The 27235-nt window shown below is 37.2% G+C and overlaps 2 protein-coding genes and 1 pseudogene across 2 annotated transcripts; 2 read left to right on the forward strand and 1 right to left on the reverse strand.

Annotated features, from left to right (window-relative positions):
* Positions 1-1174: 1174 nt before the first annotated feature.
* LOC107609164 (serine hydroxymethyltransferase 1, mitochondrial) lies at positions 1175-7530 on the reverse strand. The gene is made up of 15 exons (XM_016311009.3): positions 7186-7530; positions 7051-7095; positions 6854-6940; positions 6487-6608; positions 6302-6378; positions 5667-5791; positions 4573-4665; positions 3880-3972; positions 3588-3785; positions 3076-3180; positions 2864-2929; positions 2614-2691; positions 2078-2189; positions 1881-1991; positions 1175-1781 (listed from the first exon to the last, which is right to left on the reverse strand). Exons 1-15 carry the CDS (start codon positions 7249-7251, stop codon positions 1636-1638), a joined length of 1524 nt encoding a protein of 507 aa, XP_016166495.1. The 5' UTR covers positions 7252-7530; the 3' UTR covers positions 1175-1635.
* A 14580-nt stretch (positions 7531-22110) lies between these two features.
* Positions 22111-23481, forward strand: LOC107607102 (cation/calcium exchanger 5 pseudogene; annotated as a pseudogene).
* A 234-nt stretch (positions 23482-23715) lies between these two features.
* Positions 23716-25169, forward strand: LOC110264954 (homeobox-leucine zipper protein REVOLUTA-like). Its single transcript, XM_088494647.1, has 5 exons — positions 23716-23766; positions 24291-24622; positions 24733-24838; positions 24929-25026; positions 25157-25169. The coding sequence occupies exons 1-5, from the start codon at positions 23716-23718 to the stop codon at positions 25167-25169; spliced, it is 600 nt and encodes a 199-aa protein (XP_088350773.1).
* Positions 25170-27235: the final 2066 nt, after the last annotated feature.

Below are 27235 nucleotides of genomic sequence, written 5' to 3' on the forward strand. Positions count from 1 at the left end.
CTGCCTCTTCTACTTGCTGTCAGAATTCTTTCATGAAAAACCTGCCACATGAAAACTTTTATTCTCTCTGGTCCCTTCCACTTCCAAATTGACATCCATTTGGACGTGCACTCAATATTTGTTGTCTTGGTAAGTTCTTTATAAGCAGATACAACAGTGTAACATCCATCAGTAGTTAATTCCCAACAAATTGAATCTTGCAAATCTTTCTTTGGGGGAGGGATGAATTTAATGATATTTATGATGTGTTCAGGCAGAAACTTCTGAATATTCACGATATTCCATTCACCTTTGTCATTCACATAGTCCGCAACCAAATCATCTTTTCTAGAACTGGGAATTGGATTGATGGCAGCTCTATCAAGTCTATCATAATTCGACACCCATTTATCCTTCTAAAAAAAGTGGATTTCTCCCGTCTCCAATCACATATCTACAATACTTTTTCACCTGTAGCCGTAATCTCACTAATTCTTTCCAGAGGATGGAATCATTTGCCCTTCTACTAAGCCCTTCTATTCGTTCCCTTCCTTCTATATACTTGCTAATGAAAACTCTCGCCATAGTGAGTCTGATTCTGTGATAAGCCTCCAAATGATCTTCATAAGGAATGATTCATTAACAGCCTGAAGGTTCCTCATTCCTATTCCGCCTTGGATCTTCAGCTTGCAAAGTGTACTCCAACCAATGTGATGGATTTTCTTTTGTCCTTCAGAATCACCCCAGATGAATTTTCTTTGGGATTTTTCTAGTTGGTTGCATATCTCCTTTGGTAGTTTCGAATGTTACACATCAAAATTTGCAAGCGGACTCAAAACTGTCTTGGCTAAAGTGATTCTCCCAACAAGAGACAAGCACTGGTCTTCCAAAAGTTTTAAAATATGATAATATCACTTCCATTTTTTATGATGTCACTCATTATTTTTTATTATATATTTGTATAAATTTATTAAAAAATTAACATCAAAATAAAAATAACAATACCAATTTCCTAACATCTTTAACCTTTAATCTTTATCTGTCCACTACTTTGTTATTTGATTGTAGCTGCACAAAAAACAAAATTCTCTGAACCGAATTGAAAATAAGCATAAATTGTAAACATTCTGGTCCTTAAAAATGTTGAGTTTTAATTTTGATGCATCTAAAAAATTTTTTCTATTATCACCAAAAGTTTTTAAAATACTATTTTGCTCCCATTAATTCTAAGCTTTGTAGCTGTACCATGCATGTTACACTTACTAGCTCCACTCAATACACTTGTACACCCTGATTTCTTTACCACGAAATTTGCCAAATGTACAACGCCTTAATAGCAGGTACGATCTATGCAAATATAACAAAATACAACAATTGTGCAATCTAATTTTATAGCTAAAAGCCTAAAACCACAACACAACAATCGACAATAGAAGGGAATTTTCATTTTCAATTCAACAATAATTTTTCTCTAACTTTGGAAGAACATGCTAAACTCTACAAATCCATCACTAAAGGGAAATTTTCCCTTTCTTCATTTTAGTAATGGGCAACAATACAATTCAAAATTGTATCAAGCCTCGGTGGGTACAAAGCCATTAAGCAACACTTGTTATTTCCAGAATTCAACTCCCAAGGATATGTCATATAAAATGTTCAATTACCGTACTTCATTTTCTCCACCTCAAAGCCAATTGTGGGGAACTGCTTTGCATATTCCTCAACTTCATGACGGAGCTTTGCAATATCAGATTGGCATGCATCTGATTGCATTTCTGCAGCAAAATCTTTCAACTTCGTACCTGAACCATAAAATAAGAGATGAAAAGCATGTGAGATAGAAAGCTATGATATCCTGCAATGCCTCAGATTATGGCAGCTAAAGAAGATGAGGGATCAACCTTTGGTATTTGCCTTAATCTGTAAGGCTAACTTGACTCCTAAATCAAAAAATTCAGCTACTTTCTTAAAATCCTCCTCAACAAACCCTCTTGATGTGAGAGCAGGGGTCCCTGAATCATGAATAAAATAATCACAATATAAACATAGGTCCCCTAATAGGCAGGAAAAAGGTCATTGAGACTCCGAGAGACTGTACCCATTCGGATGCCTCCGGGAACCATAGCAGACACATCCCCTGGAACAGTATTTTTATTGGCTGCTATATGAACTGCTTCTAACACCTTCTCTACCCTTGAGCCATCGATGCCCTACCAAATATCATGTAATTAGAAGTTGCTTTCCCTTGATGCTATAATATAAATAATTTACACATCAAACAAACACTATAAGCTTTAACATCTCTTGCAATTAGGATTAGAAATGTATATACTGTAACTCCGTAAGTACCACATCTAAACATGAAACTACTGCCAAAATGAATTGGTATAATCATTGGGTAAATTTTGTTTGTTTGAACACACTTGTATAACTCAAGGAAAAAAACGCTTGATAAAAGCATGAGATATTTCTAGTATCTTATTTCCATTCTCCGTATCTAATGCATGTTTAAACTAAGCATACATAGGTTGTTCTGAACCAGTTTACTGACACAGACAAACAATTTGGCACGATGTCAAATTCTTGATGAAATAAAAATATTACCATAATATTTTCAGAGAAAAAACCCTTTACCTTGTTTCTTAAGTTAACTAACAATAGATGGTTATCAGTTCCACCAGATACAATATCGTAGCCTTTCTCTAGCAAACTCTGCAGTTCAATCAACACAGTAGCATCAGGTATTACACCCAAATTAGTTAGACACTTGGGCAAAGTTCCAAACAATTAGAAGATAAACCTAAAAACAGTTTATAGCTTCATATACTGATACAAAGAATTCTCTTTTTTCTCGGGAAAAAAAAATTGCAGGCATTCATAATACCTGTGAGAATACCGCACAATTACTGACAACTTGCTTTTGGTAATCCTTGAATTCTTGTGTCATAGCCTAAATTTACAGAAATGGAAAAAGAACCGAACTTAAATCAGCCTAAAGATGCACGAGAATTATTAAGCTTTTATAGAAAATATTATATTGGTGTTTGCAAGGAAAACAATGACAAAATATTTTCTTTGGCTAAACTATTTTAGAACCTGCTTCAGTGCAACTGCTAAGCCTGAAATCGTGTGGTTGTGTGGACCACCTTGAAGTCCGGGAAAAACAGCCTGATTTATTTTATCTTCATAGTCATAGAACACCTGTAGTATGAAATTCAGAAAATGAAGAACTACCCAACTTAGAGATAATGCAAAATACCAAGAAATTTATACACAAAATATTTAGTACTAATCATCGGCAAACACAGTCAACAACTACTTCAACTACGGAACTAATATTTCGTAAGTGTAAGGTAAAATATATATCATGTATAATGCTCCTAAACTAAAATACTCTTCACTTTTATGCCCCATAGTATTGCTTTCATTAGTATCCACAAACCACCTTTATGTTGATCTTAACTCAAAAATCAAGCATTTTACGGCAAAAAACATCAGGGCAGCAATTTGAAATGGGAATATACTTCACAGGATAATTGTAGTTTATTTTACCCTATTTTCTAATTTCTTGATTCCATATATCAATAAATTCAGAACCATAGACTCACTTCCTTCCCTTGCTTGTTTATCTCTTTCAGACCCTTCCTGAAGAAGATCATTGCCCCACGTGGTCCACGGAGTGACTTATGTGTTGTGGTTGTCACAACATCTGCATAATCAAAACAAGAAGGAATAACACCTGCAGAAACCAATCCACTGATGTGTGCCATATCAGCCAACATAATTGCCTTCTGCTTATCACAGACCTATAAGAATAAATCACAAAAGATACAATGTCATCACCACCTAATTCTTCTAAATAATAAAATAAATTATCTTCTGTAATTAGATAAAATTTACCTTGCGAATTCTTGCATAATCATAAAGGCGGGAATAAGCACTGGCACCAGCAACTATTAATTTTGGCCTAAAAAGTGCAGCACTTTTCTCCAACTGCAGATATTAAACGAGTAAAATTGTTATAGAAAAGGCAGAACCCACATTATGCTTGAAAGAGCATAATCTTTGAGAATAAGTGAAAATATAATTCTCCAACAAGCTCAGGAACCTTTCTCCCTCATTTGTTAGGGAAAACTAATGTAACAATCAATGATAGATGGCAGAATGATGAATGCTGTGTCATCATGTACAATGAGGACACAGTATTCTGAACCTGCATATGAAAAGATTAAATATTGAGATTAGAATGAGCATGCACCAGGGTAATGACATGTAATGATACATGATGCAGGTTTTTACTTTGAAAAGAATTAAAAAAATGGCAAATAATCATTAGAATTGGAAACAAAAAAACTTAATTGGAGAGTAAAATTAAAACCCATATATCTGAAATTCACAATTGCCCCAATTTGTTATATGTTAATGAGCTAACACCAATCTCCAATGATACATCCAAAACTAAACATCAGACAAGAAACTATTTAGCTGCTGCCATAAATATAGTGATAGCTATTGAAGCAGCGCTGACTGATGAGAAGACTTTCACCCATTAGAGGAAATATTCATGAACAGAAACAAATGGTACCTGCCTACCTGGTCATAATCAATATAACCAGTGCTTTCATCCAATCTGTATGGCATCGTTTCAAAGAATATAGATACAGCTGATATCTTCTTGGTGTCAGTCTGCATAAGAGAAAATAGTAATAACTTGTATACGGATAAATATGACAAATTGATTTAATAACGGATAAATATGACAGAAATTGATTTAATACTTTTTATTCGGGTGATAAAAGGAAAAGAATTCCAAACTCGTGTTGCATAAAAGTTTCAGCAATGACATTTGCCATGGTCAGTTAGTCAGATAGAGTTGCCACTTTGTCCAGACAATATTAAAACAACACAGGACAACATTCAGCAATGATGATAAGTGAATACAGTGTTTATAAAATAATGATTTAACAACAAAATAGATGTGAATACAAAGCAGCAAAGAGGTGCATTTCGATTTTTGGAGTATAACCAGAAAATAAAATTCTGCTGAGATACCGAAATTATTTCTACAATCCATAGTCTATACAACGGTCCAATAATTTAAGAGATAGTATAGCCGAATGTTAGTGAAAGATTGTTAATGAAGTATGACTAAAGTCTTTAGGGGAGATCAAAGCGTGTGGAACTCCTTACTTGCAGTTTGCCAATATGCTTAGAAATGTTTTGCCTCTATTGAAATTTGTTTAGATTGCTTCCAGTCATTGTATTAATATAAGATCACTAGTCTATTTGGATGGTAATGTAATCAGAACTTTATCAATGAAGTCCATTATCCCTTCCATTTTGGTTGTAATTGGTAGATGACAGGGTACGTTGTTCTTTTTAGATGGTTTTTTTTTCCTTGTATTTCTTTACTTGACAAGCTTTTGTATCCTCCGTAGCATGCTTATTTGTACTTTTTCCTCATATATATTGTAAAAGGTTACTCCGATAGAAACTTATTTGACAGTGTTAATATACACCAGTTCATTTGATCCAAACTCATATATTGTTCACTTACCTCTTTGTTCAAACAACACTAAAAAAATGAGCTATTACCTATGACTTATCACAGACTTGCTATGATTATCAACTCAAGGTAACAGGGACAATACAATGACCACAAACCATAAGCAGAAGCAAAACATAACCTGATAGCCATGTGACAAATGCCCACCATGTGGAAGATCAAGTGCCATAATTCTCTCATGAGGCTTCAATAAAGCAGTGTAAACTTGGAAGTTGGAAGGGGAGCCAGATAATGACTGCACATTAACTGTTGAAAGCAGAGAATATAAGACTTCCAAGAAAGCAAACTATCAAAATCATGTTTTACTAAGTTGTAGAGGGAAACAGTAGAAAAGCCATGAATGAATTAGAGAAGTGAAAATAATTGTTTAGATATTATTTAACTCAAAAACTGATGCCCATACTTGATATTCATATCCAATGAATTATGTATTGAGACAATCCTCCAATAGATTTAAAAGTTCCTGATGGCTGCCACTCGATAAACAAAGTACAATGATTGGATGCAATGAAAAACTGTGATCTTGAGAATTTAGAAACAGGAAACCAAAAAGCTAGGCAATGAATTCAACATCCATCAGTCATGAAAAGCCACATGTCCAATTACTTATAAAGAAAAATATTATATTAAGTTAGAGAACTCATGGCTAAATCTTAAAACCATTGCTAGTGGATATCAGCACAAGAAAATAAATAAATAAAATACCGCCATAACCCAAATTACATCTAGATGCCATCTCAATTTTGTGTAATGTACCTCCCCATTTTGCTGGATCCAAATTGAAAGCTTCAAGTGCACGTTTCTGACACAAGGTCTCGGCCATGTCAATGTACCTTTAATACACACATTATTATGGACAATACCCAAAATCAAAACACCAGCAAATATAAATTTATGACTTTGGGGTTCATAATTTCAAATTCATAAGAAGATGCACATACTCATTTCCTCCGTAGTATCTAGCTCCCGGATACCCTTCGCTGTATTTGTTTGTCATCACGGATCCAACAGCTTGCATCACTGACAGTGACGTGAAGTTCTCCGAAGGTATGAGTTCCAGCCCCTTTCAAATCCAAACGCCACCTTCTTAGATCTTTTATTTAGCATTAAATAAATAAATAAATAGACAAATATAATATGCTGCACATTTTCATTATATTGAAAGATCAAAAGTCGCTTTCAATTTTGGTAATATTACTACAAATCAGCTATTAAAGAACAACACAAAAAACAAACGTTACGTTCCAATATAAAACATGGTTTGAAGTTTAAACATTACGAGCTGAGCAAACAGTTAGATTAAGGCACCTTCCATTGACGAGCTTTTTCGAGTTCGATTATTTCGGCGATCTCAGGATCAATGACTTCGAGAGGCTCGTTGAGCTGCTTCACCCACTGCGATCATTTTCAGAAGCACAACGCGAACAAAACGAAACGTGAAAAAGCGAATCATGATTTTCAAGAATAAGAGAAAGAGAGGAAGGGAGAATCTTCGAGGTGCTTACGGCAGCGCGAGCTTTGTCTCTCTCTTGCGGCGACAGAGAAGAAGACTGCAAGCAAAAACAGAGAGAATAGATTTCAATGAAATGAAATGAAATGCAAAATAAATTGTCATGGAAGTTTGTTTGGTAAATGGATACCATGCGATAAAGGGAATATGTTTGTTTGTTAAGAGTGGAGGAGAGTCTACGAAGAGCCATGGCCATTGCTTCTTTCTTTCTTTCTTTCTTTTCTCTCTTTTGGGAGACACAGCACTTACTCACCAACAATGAGAGTGGTGGATCGCAAAGTGGTGTGTGTGTGTATATATTGGCGGTGGTGGTGGGTGCAGAAGGGGGTTGGTGATGATTCTGATTTGTAGAAAAATACTAGAAAACTAGTGATGTGGGGTCTTTGATGGTTGGTTGGTTACTGTGTAAATCGAAGTGCGAGCAAGGGGGATAACAACAACAAATGGGCATATGTAATGTTCTGTGACCGTGAGCACCAAAGTTTAACTACCAAAAATAGTTTTACCAATTGAAGAGGAAACTATTATTCAATTTTTAATAAATAGATTTTAAAAGGAAAAAAATATTGAACCAAATTTCCAAAAAATAAAAAAGTCTAGGAAATTAACTAAGGTGTAATAAACTTAGGTTGGGGGTATCACTCTGTTGGTATAGTGGAAGCAGAGGGGCATAAGGGGAGTATTTGATTTCTATCCTCTATAAAGGGTGTTTGTTGTAAGTTCATTGATGTTTTTGATAATTTAGTTTGGAAGTGTAGTGGTATTTATGGTAGTCCTTAATTTAATAAAAGGGTTCTCCTTTGGGATTATCTTGTTGCACAATCCATGGTATTTCAAGGACCTTGGATTGTTCTTGGTGATTTTAATGAAATTAAATTTTCTCATGAATCTAAGGGCTGCCAATTTTCTCATCAAAGAGCAAACATGTTTGCTACTTCATTAGGAGATAGTGGTTTGTTTGATCTGAAGACTATTGGGAGGCGATTTTCTTGGTACAGGAGGGTGAAAAATTATGTTGACGTGGCAAAAAAGCTTGACCGAGTCTATATAAATAGTAGTTTGTTATCTATCTTTCCAGAGGCTTATGGAGAAGTTTTAAATAGGCTTCAGTCTGATCATTGTCCTATTCTGGTGCGTTGTAAAGGTCGTCCTCAGCCTAAAGGGAATCGACCTTTCCGTTTTGTTACTGCTTGGGCTACTCATCCAAGGTATAGGGATATTGTGAATCAGTCATGGTGGTCTGGTAATAGAGGGATTCATAGCAAGCTTTCGGAAGTACAAAAGAATTCACTAGAGTTTAACTCGAAGGTATTTGGTAACATTTTTGTTAAGAAATGTGAATTAGAGCAGCAGATTAATTATTTACAAAAGCGTTTGGAAGTGGTAGATAGCATTTATTTACGTCAGAAAGAGCAACAGTTGCTTGATGATTATATTAATACTCTAGTGCAAGAAGAGCTCATATGGTTCCAAAAGTCCAGAGAGCAGTGGGTAAGGTTTGGGGATAGGAATACAAGATTCTTTCATATTCAAACTCTTGTGCGAAGGAAGCATAATAAAATTCATGGCCTTTTTCTCAAGGATGGAGTGTGGGAAACTGATCCAGAGGTTTTGAGTCAAGAAGCAGAGTCGTTCTATAAAAGCTTATTCTGTCATTTATATGATGTTGATTTGGGTTGCCTAGGTGATGTGCCTCTGCCTTCTCTGAATGAGGAAGCTTGCAATAATCTTACAGCACCAGTTACTATGGAGGAAGTCAGAACAGCTGTTTTTCACATGAACTCCTTTAAAGCTTCGGGTCCTGATGGGTTTCAAGCTTTCTTCTTCAAAGAATATTGGGAGATCATTGGTCTTGATGTTTGGAAGATGGTGAAGCAGGCATTCTCTGGTGTTACTCTTGATCCGAGAATGATGGAGACTTTACTGGTTCTTATTCCAAAGGTTGAATCACCAATATCTATGAAAGATTTCAGGCCAATTAGTCTTTACAATGTAGTTTACAATATCATCACGAAGGTCCTTGTTAATAGGTTCCGTCCTCATCTTGCAGAGATTGTTGGCCCGCTTCAAGGAGGATTTATTCTGGGACGAGGAACTCTTGACAACATCATTATTGCTCAAGAAGTCCTCCACTTTATGAAGAAGACTAAATCAAAGAAAGGCACACTGGAGTTTAAGATTGATCTAGAGAAAGCTTATGACATAGTTGACTGGAGGTTTTTAGCTCATACCCTTAAGAGCTTTGGTTTTCTTATTCCTACAATTAATTTGATTATGAATTGTGTCACTGCTTCCTTCTTATCTATTCTTTGGAATGGGAATCGTCTGAATGACTTTACTCCTAGCCGGGGTCTTAGACAAGGAGACCCTATGTCATCCTATCTTTTTGTGTTGTGTATGGAGCGATTGGCATGCTTTATTAGTCATCAGGTTGATTTGGGCTTGTGGGAGCCGGTTGCTGTTTCTAGAGGGGGACCAAGGATATCCCATTTAATGTTTGCGGATGACTTGCTTCTATTCTGTAAAGCTACCAAGAGACAAGTGCAAAATGTGATGTTGGTTTTAGAGACTTTTTGCAAAGCATCTGGGATGAAGATTAATGTGGAGAAGTCTAAAGCGCTTTGCTCCAAGAATGTCTCTGCAACAAGAAAAGAGGTTTTCACTGGGGTATCCTCTATCAGATTTGTCCAGGACTTGGGCAAGTATCTTGGGGTTACCCTTATCCATTCTACGGTGACCCGTTCAGCTTTCAATGGTGTCCTGGATAAGATTCGAAGTAGACTAGCAAGCTGGAAAGGGAGTTTACTCAATCGGGCTGGTAGACTCTGCTTGGTTAATTCTGTTGCAGCCGCTATTCCCACGTACCAGATGCAGGTCTCTATTTTTTCCAAAGGAATCATTAGTAAATTGGAGTCTATGATGAAAATTTTTCTTTGGAAAGGACAAGTTGATAGAAGAGGATTGAATCTTGTTAGTTGGAAGGTACTGGTTACTCCAAAAAAATATGGAGGGTTGGGGATTAGAGATCCTTATTGTGTGAGTATTGCTCTTCTTGGGAAGCTAATTTGGACTTTCTTCCAATAGCCAAACAAGTTATGGGTCTAATTGTTGGATGCCAAATACCGATTATCTCTATATAACTGTTTTAGTTGTCCTAAAAATAAGGGCTATCCCATTTGGAGGAGTCTCTGCAAGGCTTGGGAAGTGTTGAAGGATGGGTTTGCTTGGTATATTGGGGATTTGAACCAGAATTTTTGGTTTTCTAGCTGGAGGAGAGAAGGACGGTTATCTAACGAGATGGATTATGTTCACATTCAAATCTCCGGATACAGAATATTTGGTCGGTTGGTAGGTGGCATTTGGATATTCTTTATTCTCCTTTATCTCAAAATCTGAAAGGTAATATTCTCTCTTACAATCCAGATGTGCAAGCAGGTCCAGAAGTGGGTTGGTATTGGTTTGAGTCTGCTGCAAAAGTCTATGACTCACGCAATGGTTAATTGTGGTTGTGTAAGAAGATTTTTGGTTGGGAGGAGCGGGAAAATTGGCTTTGGCTTTGGTGTCAGCTTGTTCCAAAAAAGCATAAGTTTTTGGCTTGGTTGTGTCTTAAGGAGGCTCTTCCTACTGCAAATTTTCGCTTTAGAAGAGGGATGTCGTCATCGGATAGGTACCCAAGATGTCTTTCTAACCAGGAATCGGTTTTACAATGTATTCGGGATTGCCCAAAAGCTCAGCTTGTATGGCACAGGTTGGACATTTTCTGTCATCCTTTGGATTTGAAGAACTGGTTCTTGTTTCATAGCAGAGAGCATCCGTTCAAGTTCTTTTTGGGACTTTGGTGGATATGGCGAGCAAGGAATAATGACATCTTTAATCCTCATGAAACTTGGCCTCCGGAAAAAGTGACTTGTCTGGCATTAACTTCAGAAAAGGAGCTTAGGAATATTTTTGAATTACAACGTATGTCCCTTCCCTCTACGCTAAATGATTTTTGGAATCCTCCATCCATTGGTGCTTTCAAGATTAATTGTGATGCTAGTTATCTTGGTTCGGGTGATAGTGTTGGTTTTGCTTGTGTTATTAGAGATTGTAATGGGAGTTGGCAAAGGAGGTGTTTGGGAATGATTGAGAGTAATAGTATTCTTCAAGGGGAATTGTTTGCTATTTGGAGAGGATATCTCTTAGCTTGGGATGTGGGTCAACGAGATGTTATTTGTGAGACGGATTGTGTGGAAGCATTTAATCTTGTTACTAATCACCAAGATGGTTTTGGGTTTATTGATCCATTGGTACTCAAAATAAGAGATATCATGCATTGGAATTGGCGTGTTGACTTTCGTTTGATTATGAGAGATGCAAACACGGTGGCAGATACTATGGCAAAGATGGCGATGAAGTTACAACTTTCTCATGTGAAGCTTCCTTCACCTTGGGAGGAGTTTAAGAGTAGTCTTAAAAAGGATTGTCCCTCTATTTAAGAAGATCCTTTATTTAGTTTTTCTTTTTTTTTTAGATTATTTCAGTCACAAAAAAAAAAAAACTTAGAGCCAATTAGTTGGAAAATAGTTTTTATTTTTAATTTTGAAATTTAAAAAATTAGAATAGTGGAGAGTTATTTTTTTTATAATGAACTTTTTTTAACTAGTTGGCTACACGCTTAAACCCTAGTTGGTTTTCTAGCGAGATCTCTAGAAAATATATTAGATCAATTCTATAGTATTTTTTATTTAATGTCTAATTTATTTTTTATAGTAACTTTTAAATATTTAAATTTTTATTTTTATATTTTTAAATTTAAATTTAATTATTTAATTTTTTTAGCAATTTGGGTAATAACTTTTAGGAAACACCAATATATTAATAGTCTTGTTACACATTCAAGTTTTTTTAGTAACTAAGTCTAATCAAGTTAGTCCAAACCCAACAAAAGTTAGTTTCATTAGTGAGAGAGTGATACACGCTTCAACTATCCTCACTAACGTGAACGTTTGTATCCTGCGTTCCTCCTCCTTCTTATCTTCCTTCTTCTTCATCTCCTTCCTCTTCTCCTTCTTCTTCGCATTTCTCCTCCTTTTTCTTCGCATTGCTTCTTCTTTGCCACACGTTTTCTCCTCACCGTCGTTCTTTTATTGCTACTGTTGTTGCTGCATTTTTTCTTTTTCTCCTCATCTTCCTAGTGATTTTGCAGTATTATGTGTTTCTTATTCTTCTTCTTTGTTTAATTTTTTCTTGTTTTTGTTCTTATTAAGAGAGTAAAACAAAAATAATCATGAGAAGGTAAAACAAGAAGGAAAAATGAACAAGAAAAGATGAAGAAAAAATGATAATGAAGAAGAAGAAGAAAGATGAGGAGTTTTGAGTTATGTAGAATTTTTCAAGAAATAATACCAAAATTTTTGTTACATAGAAGTTTCTCAATTTTAATGCCAAAATTTTTTAACCGTAACACAAATTCTTATTAAGAGGGTGAAACAAAAATTATGAGCAACATTTTGATAACTTTTCTAGATTTGAAATTTTTTTTTGGTTTCCCACGGTATCCCCCGACCCGACAGGTCAAGGACTAATCCATCGTGGATCTGAACTCCATTTAAGGGTCTGCCGCTGGCCAATGGGTTGCTGCATTCTAGATTTGAAATTTACATTCATGTGTTTTGTGATTGATTGAGTCTTGTTTGTGTGTTTGTGTTGAACTGAGTTTGTTTGTGTGTCATCATTATTAAGTAATTTCGATGCATTCTACATTTAAATAAGGTGCACTTAGTCTGTGCTTGTTTTGTACTGTTTGTGTATCGTCAATTTATTAACCATATATTTATCTTAATTGGGCGAGGTATGTTTCTGATTTTCTGTTCTTAAGTAGTGTTAAGTTTAGGAAGTGGTGGGCCATTTGTTGGGTTCTTACTTCCTTAGTTTTTTTTTGACTTAGCATGCTACAAGAGAAACGGAATTTAGCGGCGGTTTTTATAGGGATTAGCGGCAGTTTTAAACTGCCGCAAAACGAAATACCTGATTTAAGAAAAATTGTCGTGTCGGTATAGAATTTCACACAAAATGAATGAATTTTCGTTGCAAGTATAGTTCTACACCAACAAAAAACCCTCCCAGTCAAAAATTTGGTTGTCACAAATAACAAACCCCAATAAAAATTAACCGAAGTATTTAAACTCCGAGTCGTCTCACAAGAAATTGCTATAAAGTGTATACTTATTGGCTATGAAAATGCAAGGGGGTTTGGTTGATAAGAGGGTAAGAAATTAAATGACAAGAAAAGTAAAGAGAGCAATTAATAAAGAGAGACATTCATGGCAAGAATTGAGATCATAGGCTTTCTATCCTAGTCATACAATGATTAATTCATCTTATTTAGTCAACTCCAACACATAGGGAGAAAGTCAAACAAGATTAATCAATCATATCACAATAATGAACAAGAATTTATCTTATTTCGTCATCTCCAACATTGGAAGAAGGTATAGGTTATCTTCCATGAGAGAAAGTCAAACAAGACTAGTTAATCTCAAATCAAAAGTCCTAATTAACTCACTAATTGAATTAGCAAAAGATTAACGTCATTGAAAATGATATTAACTAACAACTCTAGATCACCAACATAAGTTGGGTTTTCATGACTCAAGATTGCCTAATTACTCTTTCCAAGCCAAGAATGCTCAAAATCTACTCTAAAGTCCAACCAAGCATTTTATCAAACACTTGGAAGGCATAAAAGGAAAGCATAATAAATGACAAGAAATAGTAAAATCTACCAACTACAAATTGCAAGGAAAGTAAATCAACAATTCAAATCATCAATTAAAAGAACATCAACATTAAATTTCATTAAATGTAAACAAGATCCAACATGAGTATTCATAAACATAAAGAGACATAAAAGTAAAATTAACATAAAAACTAAGAAGAATAGAGTAGTAGAAACAAGAAATTGGAAAAGAAGCAAGATGAAATCAAGGAATCATGCCTAGATCTAAGATGGATTAACCTAACCTAATTATAGAGAGAAGAGGAAGCTTCTCTCTCTAGAAACTAACCTACATGATGCTATACTACCAAACAATTGCTCCCCCTTGCTTGGACTTCAATTCTGCATGAAATACACTCAGAAACAAGTTGGATTTGGGCCTGGGCAGCTCAGAAATCGCCCCCAGCGTTTTGCCTTTAAGTGGGCCATGTAAGAGTATTGGCGCGTGCGCGCCATGTGCGCGTGCGCGACAATTGGCAAATTTTCCATCCGCGCGGACGCGGCATGTACGCGTGCGCGTCCCTTGATGCGTTCCCAATCTTTGTTTCTTCATGCATTCTCCCCTTTGTATGCTTTTCTACTCATTTCTTCCATCCAATACTTGTCTTATAAACCTGAAATCACTCAACACACACATCAAGATATCGAATAGAATTAAAGTGAATTAAAATCACCGATTTAAGGCCTAAAAAGCATGTTTTTACATTTAAGCACAAATCAAGGGAGAATTGCAAAACCATGCTATTTCGTTGAATAAATGTGAGAAAAGGTGATAAAATCCCCCAAATTAAGCACAAGATAAACCACAAAATCGGGGTTTATCAATATCCCATGCCACGTACTCTACTCGGATGCTCCTTTCCAAGAGCTTGTACAAGCAAATTATTCTGAGACAAAAGTCTAGATGATTCATCATGTTGCTCAATCTCTGCAATTGTTTCCTACACAGTTAGATAAGCGAGCATAAGCATTTATTAGCTAATTGCTAACCGAATAAACTTTCAACACAATTTTAACAAACAAAACCTATGAGAAACAACTTAGCGATTCTCAACACATTACTTACACCAATAGCCCGAGCTGCATCATAGAGATAGGAGCCATTAGGTTATTTGTGCGTTAAGGTCCATAACTTCCCTTTACTAACTGGACACCCTTGTCATTCTGACTGTATCAATATAGCTTAAATAGTGAATAGGTAGACGAAGAGAATGTTCAAAAAGTGAGTCAAACGTAAATTACCTCTTCTTCTCCAAGCCATGCCAAGCTTTTCAATCTGCTAGTGTGAGTGTATAACTACTTCGATCGATTCACAACATTTTTCCTACACTTCTCCTATCATGCCATCAAAAGTAAAGGTTACTAGACACCGTTTTTTGACTAAATGTAACATAAATAGACTTTTTTTATTATGAAATAAAAATATATTACCTTTGTGTCTTCGCTATTGCGATAATCAAGGTACCATCTCCAATGATCTGCCGTAATTCCCGATGGACGGTCTTCAATATTTTGTTCAATAGTTAGTTCTGAGTTGTAATAACCATGGTACAACCTGTTCCTCGTTTCCTTCCAAGCCTTCCCTAGCATTTTTAATACTGTATGCTTGATAGCACCTCCACTATCTTCATTAAAATGGAACATTTCCTACAACAATAAAATTAACTTGTTAGTAGCTGACAAATTAAAATTTTCAAACTCTACAACAATATAACATTTTACCTTTACACATTCATTATCAATATTGTCCTTGGAGCGAACCTTTCTCCATTCTTTCTAGCAGATTAGGAATTTGGTGTAGCCAGGTCCTAGCAATCCAAGAACACCTCTCAGTATATCAGCTTCATTTTCAACTAGTTGCAGTCTCTCGTTGAACCTGAGTACGATCTTTCTACCGTTAGGTGGCTTCATAACCTCCTTCACACTTAGATGAATTTGCTTGAATGTCCCATCGGACTCTATAAATTATAGTTACTCTGTGTGAGTAACCATTGTGGCCAAGATGCAATGAAATCATAGAAAAATTAAGCATAAATAAATGGGATAAATTCTTGTATACCAATTGTTTTAACATCCCAAAATTCGGTGGTCTTGCGTCCCTTGCGCTTCTAAGCCTTCGATGCAGCAAACAGGTTGTCAACATGTTGCTCAAAAGAGTCTACCTCATCTTCCTCTGGGTTTAAGCCTTCATCGCCCGGCTCCGAGTTTTGAACACTATTCGTGCAAGTTTGTGGAGCAGGTAGTGGTTCGGTACGAGGCGGTTGAAAGGGGCGTAAAGATGAGGTTGCGGGGGCACCAGCACCACTAGACGGGGAAATTAGACAATCCACTTGATGCACAGATGAAGCTGCAGCAGATCTTATTTGAGGTTGCTGACTGATAAACCCCAATTTCGTGGTTTATCTTGTGCTTAATTTGGGGGATTTTATCACCTTTTCCCACATTTATTCAATGAAATAGCATTATTTTGTAATTCTCCCTTGTATTGTGCTTAAGAGTAAAAACATGCTTTTTAGGCCCTTAAATTGGTGATTTTAACTCACTTTAATTCCATTCGATGCCTTGATGTGTTTGTTGAGTGATTTCAGGTTCATAAGGCAAGTATTAGATGGAAGAAATGAGGAGAAAAGCATGCAAAGTGGAGAATGCATGAGGAAACAAAAAAAAATTGGGAATGCATCGATGGACGCGCACGCGTACAAGGCACGCACGCGCAAAAGTGATTTCACATAGAGACGCGCACGCGTACATACCACGTACGCGCGGATGAAGAAAAAGCCAATCGACGCGCACGCGCACATGGCGCGTACGCGCCGATACCAACACGTGACTCACTTAAAGGCAATATGTTGGGGGTAATTTCTGAGCTGCCCAGGGCCAAATCCAACTTGTTTCTGAATGTATTTCATGCAGAATTGAAGTTTAAGCAAAGGGGGAGCAATTGTTTGAAGTGTTAGCATCATGTAGTGTAGTTTCTAGAGAGAGAAGCTCCCTCTTCTCTCTAGAATTAGGTTAGGTTAGGTTAATCTCTTCTAGATCTAGGTTCAATCTCATGTTTTCATCTTGCTTCCTTTATGAATTCTTGCTTCTACTCTTTGATTTTCATGGTTTGTAGTGTTAATTTTCCTTTTATGCTTTCTTTTATGTTCATGGATGCTCTTTTTGGATTTGGATCCCTTTTAATGCAATTTAATATTTGATGTTCTTTTATTGTTGATTTGAGTTGTGAATTTACTTTCCTTGCAATTGGTAGTTGGTAGATTTATAATTCTTGCATATTTACCATGCTTTCCATTTATACCCACCAAGTGTTTGACAAAATGCTTGGTTGGGATTTAGAGTAGATTTTGAGCATTCTTGGCTTGGAAAGAGTAATTAGGTAATCTTGAGTCATGAAAACCCAATTTAGATTGGTGATCTAGAGTTGTTAGTTAATATTAATTCCATTGACTCTAATCTCTTGCTAATTTAATTAGTGAGTTGATTGGGACATTTGGATTGAGATTAGCTAGTCTTGTTTGACTTTCTCTCATGGAAGATAATGTGATACCTTCTTCCAATGTTGGAGATGACGAAATAAGATAAATTCTTGTTAATTATTGTTATTACTAACTAAGATGGAAAGCCTATGATCTCAATCCTTGCCATGAATGTCTCTCTTTATTAATTGCTTTCTTTAATTGCTCTCTTTACTTTTCTTGTCATTTATTTTCTTGTCCTCTTATCAAATCAAACCCCTCTTGTTCCTTCATAGCCAATAAGCATACACTTCATTGCAATTCTTTGTGAGACGACCCGGAGTCCAAATACATCGGTTAATTTTCATTGGGGTTTGTACTTGTGACAAAACCATATTTTAATTTGATGTGAGAGTTGTTTGTTGGTTTGGAGCTATGCTTACAATGAAGTAATTCCTTTCTTTAAGAAGAAAATCTAGACCGGCAACAAGTTTTTGTATCAAATTAATGGCGCCGTTGCCGGGGAGTTGCAATGGTGCTATGTTATTGGCTATTGTATATTTTGTGAATAGCTTGATTTTTGGTTTTGTTTGTTAGTCTTCGTTAGTTTTAGGATTTGGTTTTCTTTGTTTCTCATTAGAATTTGTTTTTGTTTTCTCTTATCACCATGAATTCTCATCACTTTGGCTATGAGTTTGGTTCAAACTATGTTGTAGAAAATGGAAGCTTTAATGAGGATTTGCATCAAGGCTTTGGAGAACAAAGGTGGGAGGAGCCCCAAGGTTATAGACACCCTTCTTGGTAACAACCTCCTCCGGCTTCTTATGGGTGCAATTCAAATCTTGATGCATACCAATCTAATGTGTGTGATGGTCCTCATTGTGGTTGTCAACCACAATCATCATATGCATATGATCCCACCCCTCAATATAGCCCTCCACCATACTCACAAGCCTCATACCACCATTCACCTCCATATGATCCCAACCCGTATCCACCATATCAACCATCATATGAACCATACCTAGAGCCACCACCATTCCAACACCAATACTCCCATGAACCACAAAGTCCATACACACCACATCAAAAATTTTACCAATATGAACCACCTTCCAATTACAACAACCTTCCCTCAAACAATGAACCCTCTCTTCCACCATCACCTCCCGATGAAGCCCACATGCTAGAATTGAGAGATCTTGAATCTCATATCTTAAGGCGACACGAGGAGGATAAAAAGAAGTTTGAGGAGTTAAGAGCGAAAATGGCTATCATGGTAGAAGCCATTGGCAACATAGTCTCATCTCGACTAAGCCTATACAATCAAGGCACTCCCATTGTTGAATGTGGAGAAGTAACCAAGGAGCTTAGTGAGGGAGTGAACTTGAAGCTCCAAGGTGAAGAAGAAGAGTTAAAGTAAGAAGTGCAACAAGAGGAGGAGGTAGAGATTATTGAACAAGAGGAAGTAGTGGTTGGAGCCTTAGGATATGTTGAGTACATAGAGGAAGCACAAATTGAAGAGCCTTCTTCCATGGAGTTCGAAGTTGATGTTGAAGAGGAGAGTGCACAACCTCCAAGGCACAATGTGACTGAAGAATTGGAAGAAGTGTCCCAAGTAATAGGCCCTCCTATTTATGATGATTCCATACCAACATATGATCCTTTTGAGCTTGAAGAATCCTTCCCCACTATGCTCGAAATTGATGATGAGGTAGATTTCGCTCAACCTCCTATGTATGATTTGAGTGATGAGAAAGAGCTAGAGGACATTGGTGAAGAAGAATGTAAACTTGAGGAAGCTTGGCAAGAGGTAGAGCATGAAGTATCTTGCCAAGTGGTGGAAGCCTTCCAAAAAGGATGGACGGGAGTGGAGCGTGTTTTGTCAAGACCGTTGGGAACTCCTCCACCTAGGTTGTCATCTAATCCTTCATTTGAGTGGGTAAAACTTCTAACTCTTAGCTTTATTATCCCACTTGAATTTGGTTTGCTTGAGACGGATGGCCAACTTAGGGCGCTTTGCGAAATTAAGCGTAAAAGGAGGATGTTTAGTGGTTGGCGTTGTAAGTCTAGGCTCATTATGGTTGAAGCTTCAAAGAGCAAAGGTTGGACTAGTACTCAATTGAATGGGTCTAGGAGGATAGTTTGGTGCTTCCATGAGAATTCATCTCTGTTGCCACCCAGAGGAAATCACCATGATCAACTCAAGGACGGGTGTGAAAACAAAGTGTGGGATCTCGGATCGCACAAGGAAGATCAACTTTGGGAGTCTATGGTTTGTGAAGAACTCCATCAAAGCTTGGAGTTATTAACTTTGAATGATGAAGCACAATGGAAGTCCAAGCATTGGTGGATGTTCAAGGATGAATTCAATCACAAGCCAAATTGATGAAGAGCTCCCCATAAGTCTAACTTAAGGACAATAAACAAAAGTGCTAGGTGGGAGACACCCCACCATGGTAACATCTTTTCATTTTTTTTCTTTTGTACATATTAGTAAAATAGGTTTAATTTCATGTTTTGTTTGATTAGTTGAGTTTAATTGGGAGTCTAGTAGGTTAAATAAGGTTTTGTGATGTTTCGGTAGCTGTTTAGAGATTTAGAATGCTTGGTTTGGTGCAAAAACATAGAAAAATTTTGAAAAATAGAGCACCATCCACGTGCACGCATGCTTCACGCGTACACGTGCATCAAGCAATTTCGACCATCCATGCGCACGCGTCATGTACGCGTACGCGTGGATTAAAATTTTCCACTTCCCATACATTCACCCGAGAGTTGTGCCTGAAGTGTGCCAACTTTGTGCCCCAGGGCACATGCACGTGTATCTTGTGCGTACGCGTCGACTCTTTGCTTTGCCATGCACGCGTACGCGTTAACCGCGCGTACGCGTCGCTTTCATTTCATCAATCCACGCTTACGCGCACATGACGCGCACGCGTGGATTGCCCTATTTCACTCACCTTCTTTTCTTCTCTTCTTTCCATTCCTTTCCTTCTTCTCTTCTCTTTTCACCCTTCAAACATCATCCAACACCACCAAGCATCATGTAACACCATTTCTTTTAGTTAGTTAGTTAGTTTAATTTTTGTTTTCCATTATAAGTTGGATTACTAATCTTATTTACTGTTTACTGCTGCTTATTACTAATAGGATGTTAGTTTAACATCATTGTTGTTATTGTCATTGTTGGATTCCTTTGTTGAGGTTGCAATTTATTACTTGGTTTTGAATTTTCATGTTGAACATTTGTGAATACCAAGTACATGTTACATTGCCCTCATGCATCTTAACTCTTTGAATTGCATGTTTTGGCCTCCATGTATTCATCATCCATTGTTAGGCAATTGTACATTATCAATGCATTTTTTTTGGATGCTTGTTCTAATTGATCATCACCTATTTCATGCATTGAGATTGTGGAATTGTGAAATTGGATCGAAAGCTTACCTAGTAACGTATTTTTGAGCTTTTCAAGCTTTGTGGACCATGCTTGCTATGTGAAATGATTTTTGACTTCTATATCCTTTTTCCTAAGTTCCATAGCATCCATGTGCTTCACCTCTATGTCACTTAGGTGTTGCAACAACTTCAATATGTGTTATTGATTGTTGTGTGAGTTTCATATACCATTTTGTTCACTAAGTCTACCTACACATCAATCAATGTCCATGCATTATCCAATTTCACAATTGCTTGATTAATTGCTTGAATGCTTTCATGCCTCTTCACTACTTGTGTGGTTGACTTAACCTACAAGTCTTTTGAAGTATTTCAAGCACACTAGAATGAGTAAAATGTGTGTCTTCTTTTGTATAATTGTGACATGGTTTCTAAATACTAGGGTGTGAGTTCTAAACCGCATGCAAGTTAGGACCCACACACTTATTTTTCATTAATGTCACACTAATTCACTCACTCAATTCTAGTGATTTACCTCATTCCAACAATCCATGCTTCCTTGCTTGTGCATTTACTTGTCTTATTATCTCCTGTTTTCTATGTTCAGGATGAGTCATCATAAGCAAAAATGGAAGCGGGAGAAGACACTACAAGAAAAAAGGCCTATGGCCACGCTTTTTTCTTGCCACGCTTCAAAAGCGTGGCCAAAAGTGGTCAATGGCCACGCTTTTATGAGGGTGGCGGTAGATTAGAGATTTGGCCACTTTTTTTTGCCACGCTTCAAAAGCTTGGCGAAAAGGATCAACGGCCACGCTTTTGTAAGGGTGGCAATTGATTAGAAAAACGGCCACGTTTTTTTTCTGCCACGCTTCAAAAGCGTGGCCATAGAGAGAAACATGGATGTTTTAAAAGCGTGGCGACAGGGTTACATTACGGCCACGCTTATAAAACGTGGCCATATCCTGATACTCTTTTGGCACGCTTTAAAAGCGTGGCCAAAAGGTTTAAAAAAAAAAACTAATAACCCCAAACCCAATAACCCTGAATCCTACTAACCTTGAAACTTCAAAAGCTTCGAGACTCTCTCAGTCTCCGTCACTCACAACCCATAACCCTAATAACCCCTCACGCTCCACCTTCCACATCCCTATCTCAATCTCCAGCTCCCGCAAACCTTAATCCCAATCCGACTCTGCTCTCCGCGCCACCGCCCCCGCCACCGTTGTAGCAACATCATCCCACCTTCTCCTACGTGCCGCCTCAGGTCTCCACTGGACCTCCCTTCGTGCCTCCCGCCGCCCCCTCCTTCCGGCCGCTGTCTCCTCAAGCACCGCACTTTTCTCCACTGCCAAATCCATCCGGAGGCGCCGCTCCGTCCAGCCTTGCCTACCAGAATCCGTCGATTCCACCTCCTGGTGTTAGCTCTGCAACTGCAATGGCTCCCGCCGTCGCCTCTGCTGCCGGTGGCATTGCTGTTCCAGCGTCTGTGCCGCACATGTAGCCAATGATGTCGTATCAGGCTCCCCCGACGTCTTCTCTTCCCTCGCTGCCCTCCACTCCAGCCAGTACCGCACCGGATTTGGCGCCATCCTCTCCACCGGTACCTTACTCTCCGCCCTCATTGTCGGATTCGTCGCCTTCTACGCCGCTCTGTTCTCCCTCGACCCCGTACCCTTCGTCAGAGACGTGCTCTTCTACTTGACGGCAACGATGTTCCTCTTCTACGTGTATCTTAGCGTGGAGATCTTCCTGTGGCAGGCGATTGGATTCGTAGGGTTTTATGCATTCTTTGTTGGTCTCATGTTCTATATGGACTTGGGAGTAGTTGATGGCAGAGGCAAGAGTGGGAATTCTTCCATAGATCTTGAGGAGCAGAAGGAATTAGTTGCGGTGCACATTGACTCCGATGCCAAGGTTTCAGGATCTATGAACAATGAGAAGCGCAGTTCTGGATTTCCGGGAGCTTATGGATTGGTATGTTTCAATTTCAATTAAAATGATAATTTTTCTGATTTAGAGTTTGATATAAAGGGATTTGGTTTTTTATGGCAATTGGATCTGGTAACTTGGCTTTCTTGGTTTGTTACTTTGTTGGCTAGCACCTGAATGAAAGAAATAGTAGTTGGAATAAGGAACCTGATCTATGTTCTTACCAACTCATTTGAATTTAGGCGTTGGATTCGTTTGATCATTTTTTGTAGTGTACATGGTTCTGTGCACATTTTCTAATTAAACTCATTGCATTGATGTAACCATGATCATTTTGATTGTATAATTAAAGCAATGGTTCTTATCTTTAACATAAAGTAGGCAATACTGTTCATTTCAGGGATAGAATTCTAGTTTATTTGATAAACATTATTCTATTGGAGGTTGTCCTGACTTATCCCTTGCTCTCTTCATCCAGATTTCTAAAGCATGAGAGATTCCTGTTGCAACTCTCAAACTGTCGATCCCCGAGCCAGCGCCGTCGCAATGGAGCAGACTTTACTCGTTGGCCAACATCGCTTTTTGTCCGATAGCCCTCTTGTATGCTTGCAAATCATTTGTGCCATTTGATCATCCCATAGCTTTCCTCTTCCCCAACACTGACTTGCCCCTCTGGTCAGTGGTGCTCACCACAAGCTTCTGCCTTGCATGCCTTCATTTAGTAATGGAAAAAGAACCTCCCAAAACTGAGCAAATACCTGTGGTTATCATGGCATTTGTTATGAGCTTGTTTTGGATATCTACCGCAGCTGGAGAACTGGTGAACTACCTTGAAACTTTAGGTCTAGTTCTCAAACTACCACCAGCAATCCTCTAGTGTGTATTATTATTAACATGAATCTCTTAATAGAAATTGAGGACAACTTATCTTTCTAATACGGGAAGGTATATTGTCAACACCAGCTATTTCTGCTGTGATAAGGAAGCAGAAGGCAAGCCAATCTAATTAACCCCTTTTTATCCTGTTTATTTTAGCATATACCTTTTCAGCTCACTTGCTAATCATTTTTCTCATTTCCTTATACTTTAACAGGCAAATGGTGGATTTATTATGAGTGCTAGCCATAATTCTGGAGGGCCGAAATATGATTGGGGTATTAAGGTAACTTAATATTTTTTAATTATGGGTCAATTGTGCATTGACTAATAGGTTATTTGGTATTCATTAAACATAATAAATACAGCTCTGTCGCATAAAGAAGATTTGTCTTGGTATATCTATAGCTAATTTCCATGTTGTGTGTATGTTTGCTAGTTGGTGTTTTTGACAAATCCTATTTTATTTACTCTAGTTTAATTACAGAAGTGGGCACCCTGCTCCAGAATCCATTACTCTAGAATTAATTTGTTGGTGATTTTTTTCTTGGTTCATTTATTCATTTTCTTTTTTCTTGAATGGTGCTATTAATGCATCTAAAATCTTGCACACAATTTTGCATCATCAGCCTACTCTGTTCCTATCCGGGATTACTCTAGTTAGCCACTAACATTTGGTCCTTTTTAGTGTTAAATCTCTTGATATTGCATTTGAATAGAGAAAAAGTACTGTTCAAGTAAGAAAGGAGCTACTGAAACTGATGCGCATGTATGACACACTATAATCATGTTGATATCATTGTTTTCCAGGGTGATAAAAAGGATTCAGTGACAGCAAGTCAAACCCTGGATTTGACATCTGGTTTTGAAGTTGGCCCAACAACAAATGGTTCACGCGATGCGGTATCATGTCATAGTGCTCGGTCGGTGTTGACTATTGCCTTCCAGTTTCCTTTTGACAGTAGTCTGCAGGATAATGTTGCTGTCATGGCACGCCAGTACATCCGTAGTGTGATTTCCTCTGTGCAGAGGGTTGCCATGGCGATTTTTCCATCTGGTATAAACCCGGCAGTTGGCTCAAAACTCTCTCTTGGTTTTCCAGAGGCTCTTACACTAGCCAACTGGATCTACTGCAGTTATAGGCAAGTCTGCATCTGTTGTATTGTGTTCAAGCTTTATTGTTGAATATTCATTCTTGAAAAGTATCTAATGATGCCCTTCACTTTTTTATTCTTTTTTCTTCTAATAACAGTTATTATTTGGGGGCAGAGTTGCTGAGATCTGATTCTCTCATTGGTGAGTCATTGCTTAAACATTTGTGGCATCATCAGGATGCCATTTTGTGCTGTTCTTTGAAGGTATGGCAGATGTTTTGTTCATAGTAGAGTTCATCATTTCCATGAAAGCCTTTAATTTAAGATATATATGATTCTCTGTTTGGATCGTAGTCGGTGCCGGTGTTCATCTTTGCAAACCAGGCTGGCCTTGACATGTTGGAAACAACTTTGGTGGCTTTACAAGACATCACATGGGTATTTAGAGGAAGGTAATTCATTAAGTCTGCAAAATTGTAACAATGAATCTTTCTCTAAGTGTTGTTTATGTATGTTCAACTTTAATTTGTGGGAAATGGGAATTGTTTCTTTCATTAACTGTTCTGTTTCTTTGTTTATCAGTGCCATGTATTAACTCCATCTTGTGAAGGCAGAGAAAGCTAGAAGATACATTCCAAAAGAATTCAAATAGGTTGAAGCTTTTGGGTAGGTCCAATATTATAATTTTCTCTCTTTAGATTATAAATGCAGCAATTCTTTTATGGGTTTGAGTCTTTAGGCAATTTGTGAATATTGAATCCAAGAAATGTCGTCAGTTTGGAAGACTAACTATTGCTGACGTGAACTCAGGGATATTTTTGTTTGATGTCTTCTGATTTGCATTTTAATCTTTACAATGATGGTTGCCCGATGTCTAGTGTTCCTCTGCGAGCCCAGAGCCACTACTAGATCCTGTTTTATTGTGCACCCACCCTCTGCCACTGTCGCTACCCCAGCGCCACCACTAGGCTGCCACTGTGTTGCTCCGGCCATTCACTCATCATCATCAATCTTTCCCTTCCCTTCCCCTGTTCCAATTCCCTGCTTCCCAGGTTCCCCTTTCATCTCATTTAATCTGGTTTAGCTCATTCTGTTTAGCTTGTTTAGTTCAACTAATTTAGTTTAGTTGAATTAGGTGGTTAGAGAATCTGGACTGGTTAGTGGATGTAGGTTTTGTTTTGTTTACTGCTGCTGTTCGGAATGAATTTGTCTTTCCTCTGAATGTTGCCCTGGATGAACTTGTTTATTGTGCTATTTTGGTGTTAAATTCTGGACTTGTGATTGATGTTTATTGTATTTTTTTCATTGTCCAAAATAGATGTTGTGAAAGTGTTACTGTTTCATTAATTTTTCTTGGTTTGTTGTTGTTGAGTGCTGCTCTGCTTGTTGCTTGGTCCATATTATATGAACTGCAATGATTTCAGTTTGTGGAACTGGTTAAGTCATATGAATTATGTTTGCTGCTTGCTTGAACTTGGGAAACATGCTATTTACTGCTGCTGTTTAATAAACAATTGCTTCTGTTGATGATTCTATTCTTATTTTGAGTTGTGTCTTGAACGTTCTGAATCCTGACACCAAAGTTTAATAATAATAATAATAATAATAATAATAATAATAATAATAATAATAATAATGTGATTTTTCTTATAGTATCATTGATTAGCATGTCAGATCTCCTTTTTTGAGTTACTAATGTTCAACTGTAATCAATTTCAGGGGGCCAATATTCTTGTAGATAATAAAAGTTGCATTAAACTTGCAGATTTTGGGGCCTCCAAACAAGTTGAGCTGGTAATCTAAGTCTTCTCTATTTCTCTACTATAGTACTATTAGATATACTATTTTGACTTTGTGAGGATCTTGTATCTGCGTATTTGTTGAAGAAGCGTCTTTGTTTGATTTAGGAGTTATTTATAACATAGTCTCGATTTTGTGTTCCTATTAATATCTTAGTTATTTATAACTATCTTTGATGTGCATCATATTCATTACTTCACATACAAAAAGAAAAGATAATTGATATTCATTATTCATTATGATACAAAGAAATCGAGCTAGCTAGTTCTAAATTTCTAATAGAAAGAGATGGAACTGCTACAGTTTTGCGATGGGGTTGCAACTCTTATGGAGCACATAGGTTCATAATACGCTTAATCTGAGCACATTGCACCATTAATATCTCAACCAATCATGTTCATTTCTGAAGTTTGAAGATTATATTAAAAAGATAATGACACTTGATCATTATGAGTTAGAGATACAGCATTATAAATCATTTGGTTGCAAGAAACTCCTTATTCAAACATCATAGGACAAAGCTAAATACTTAAGGAGTAAATATTTGCACTAGTTTTTTTTTCTAGAAGAATATAAATAAAAAATTCCATTAACCAGTCAATGCAAAAGCAGTTAGAACCGATTCCAGTCTAAAATTATTGCTTGTGTTAATGTGTAACTATTGATTAACATATCTACAAGTGTTTTAAAGTGGTGTTCTAGTTTTTTCTGGTTGATGAAGGAGTCATTGTTTTATTTGTTGTCACTCACCGGTTGTGTACTTTTTTATTATGCCTTTTGTTTTTTATGAAGAAGATTTGGATCTAGTTCTGCAGGCTGAAGAGGCTTAGATTGATGTTGAAAGAGTTCATACAATTGCAT

Source organism: Arachis ipaensis, chromosome B7, assembly GCF_059453495.1.
Source record: "Arachis ipaensis isolate K30076 ecotype BB chromosome B7, ASM5945349v1, whole genome shotgun sequence".
Lineage (NCBI taxonomy): Eukaryota > Viridiplantae > Streptophyta > Magnoliopsida > Fabales > Fabaceae > Arachis > Arachis ipaensis.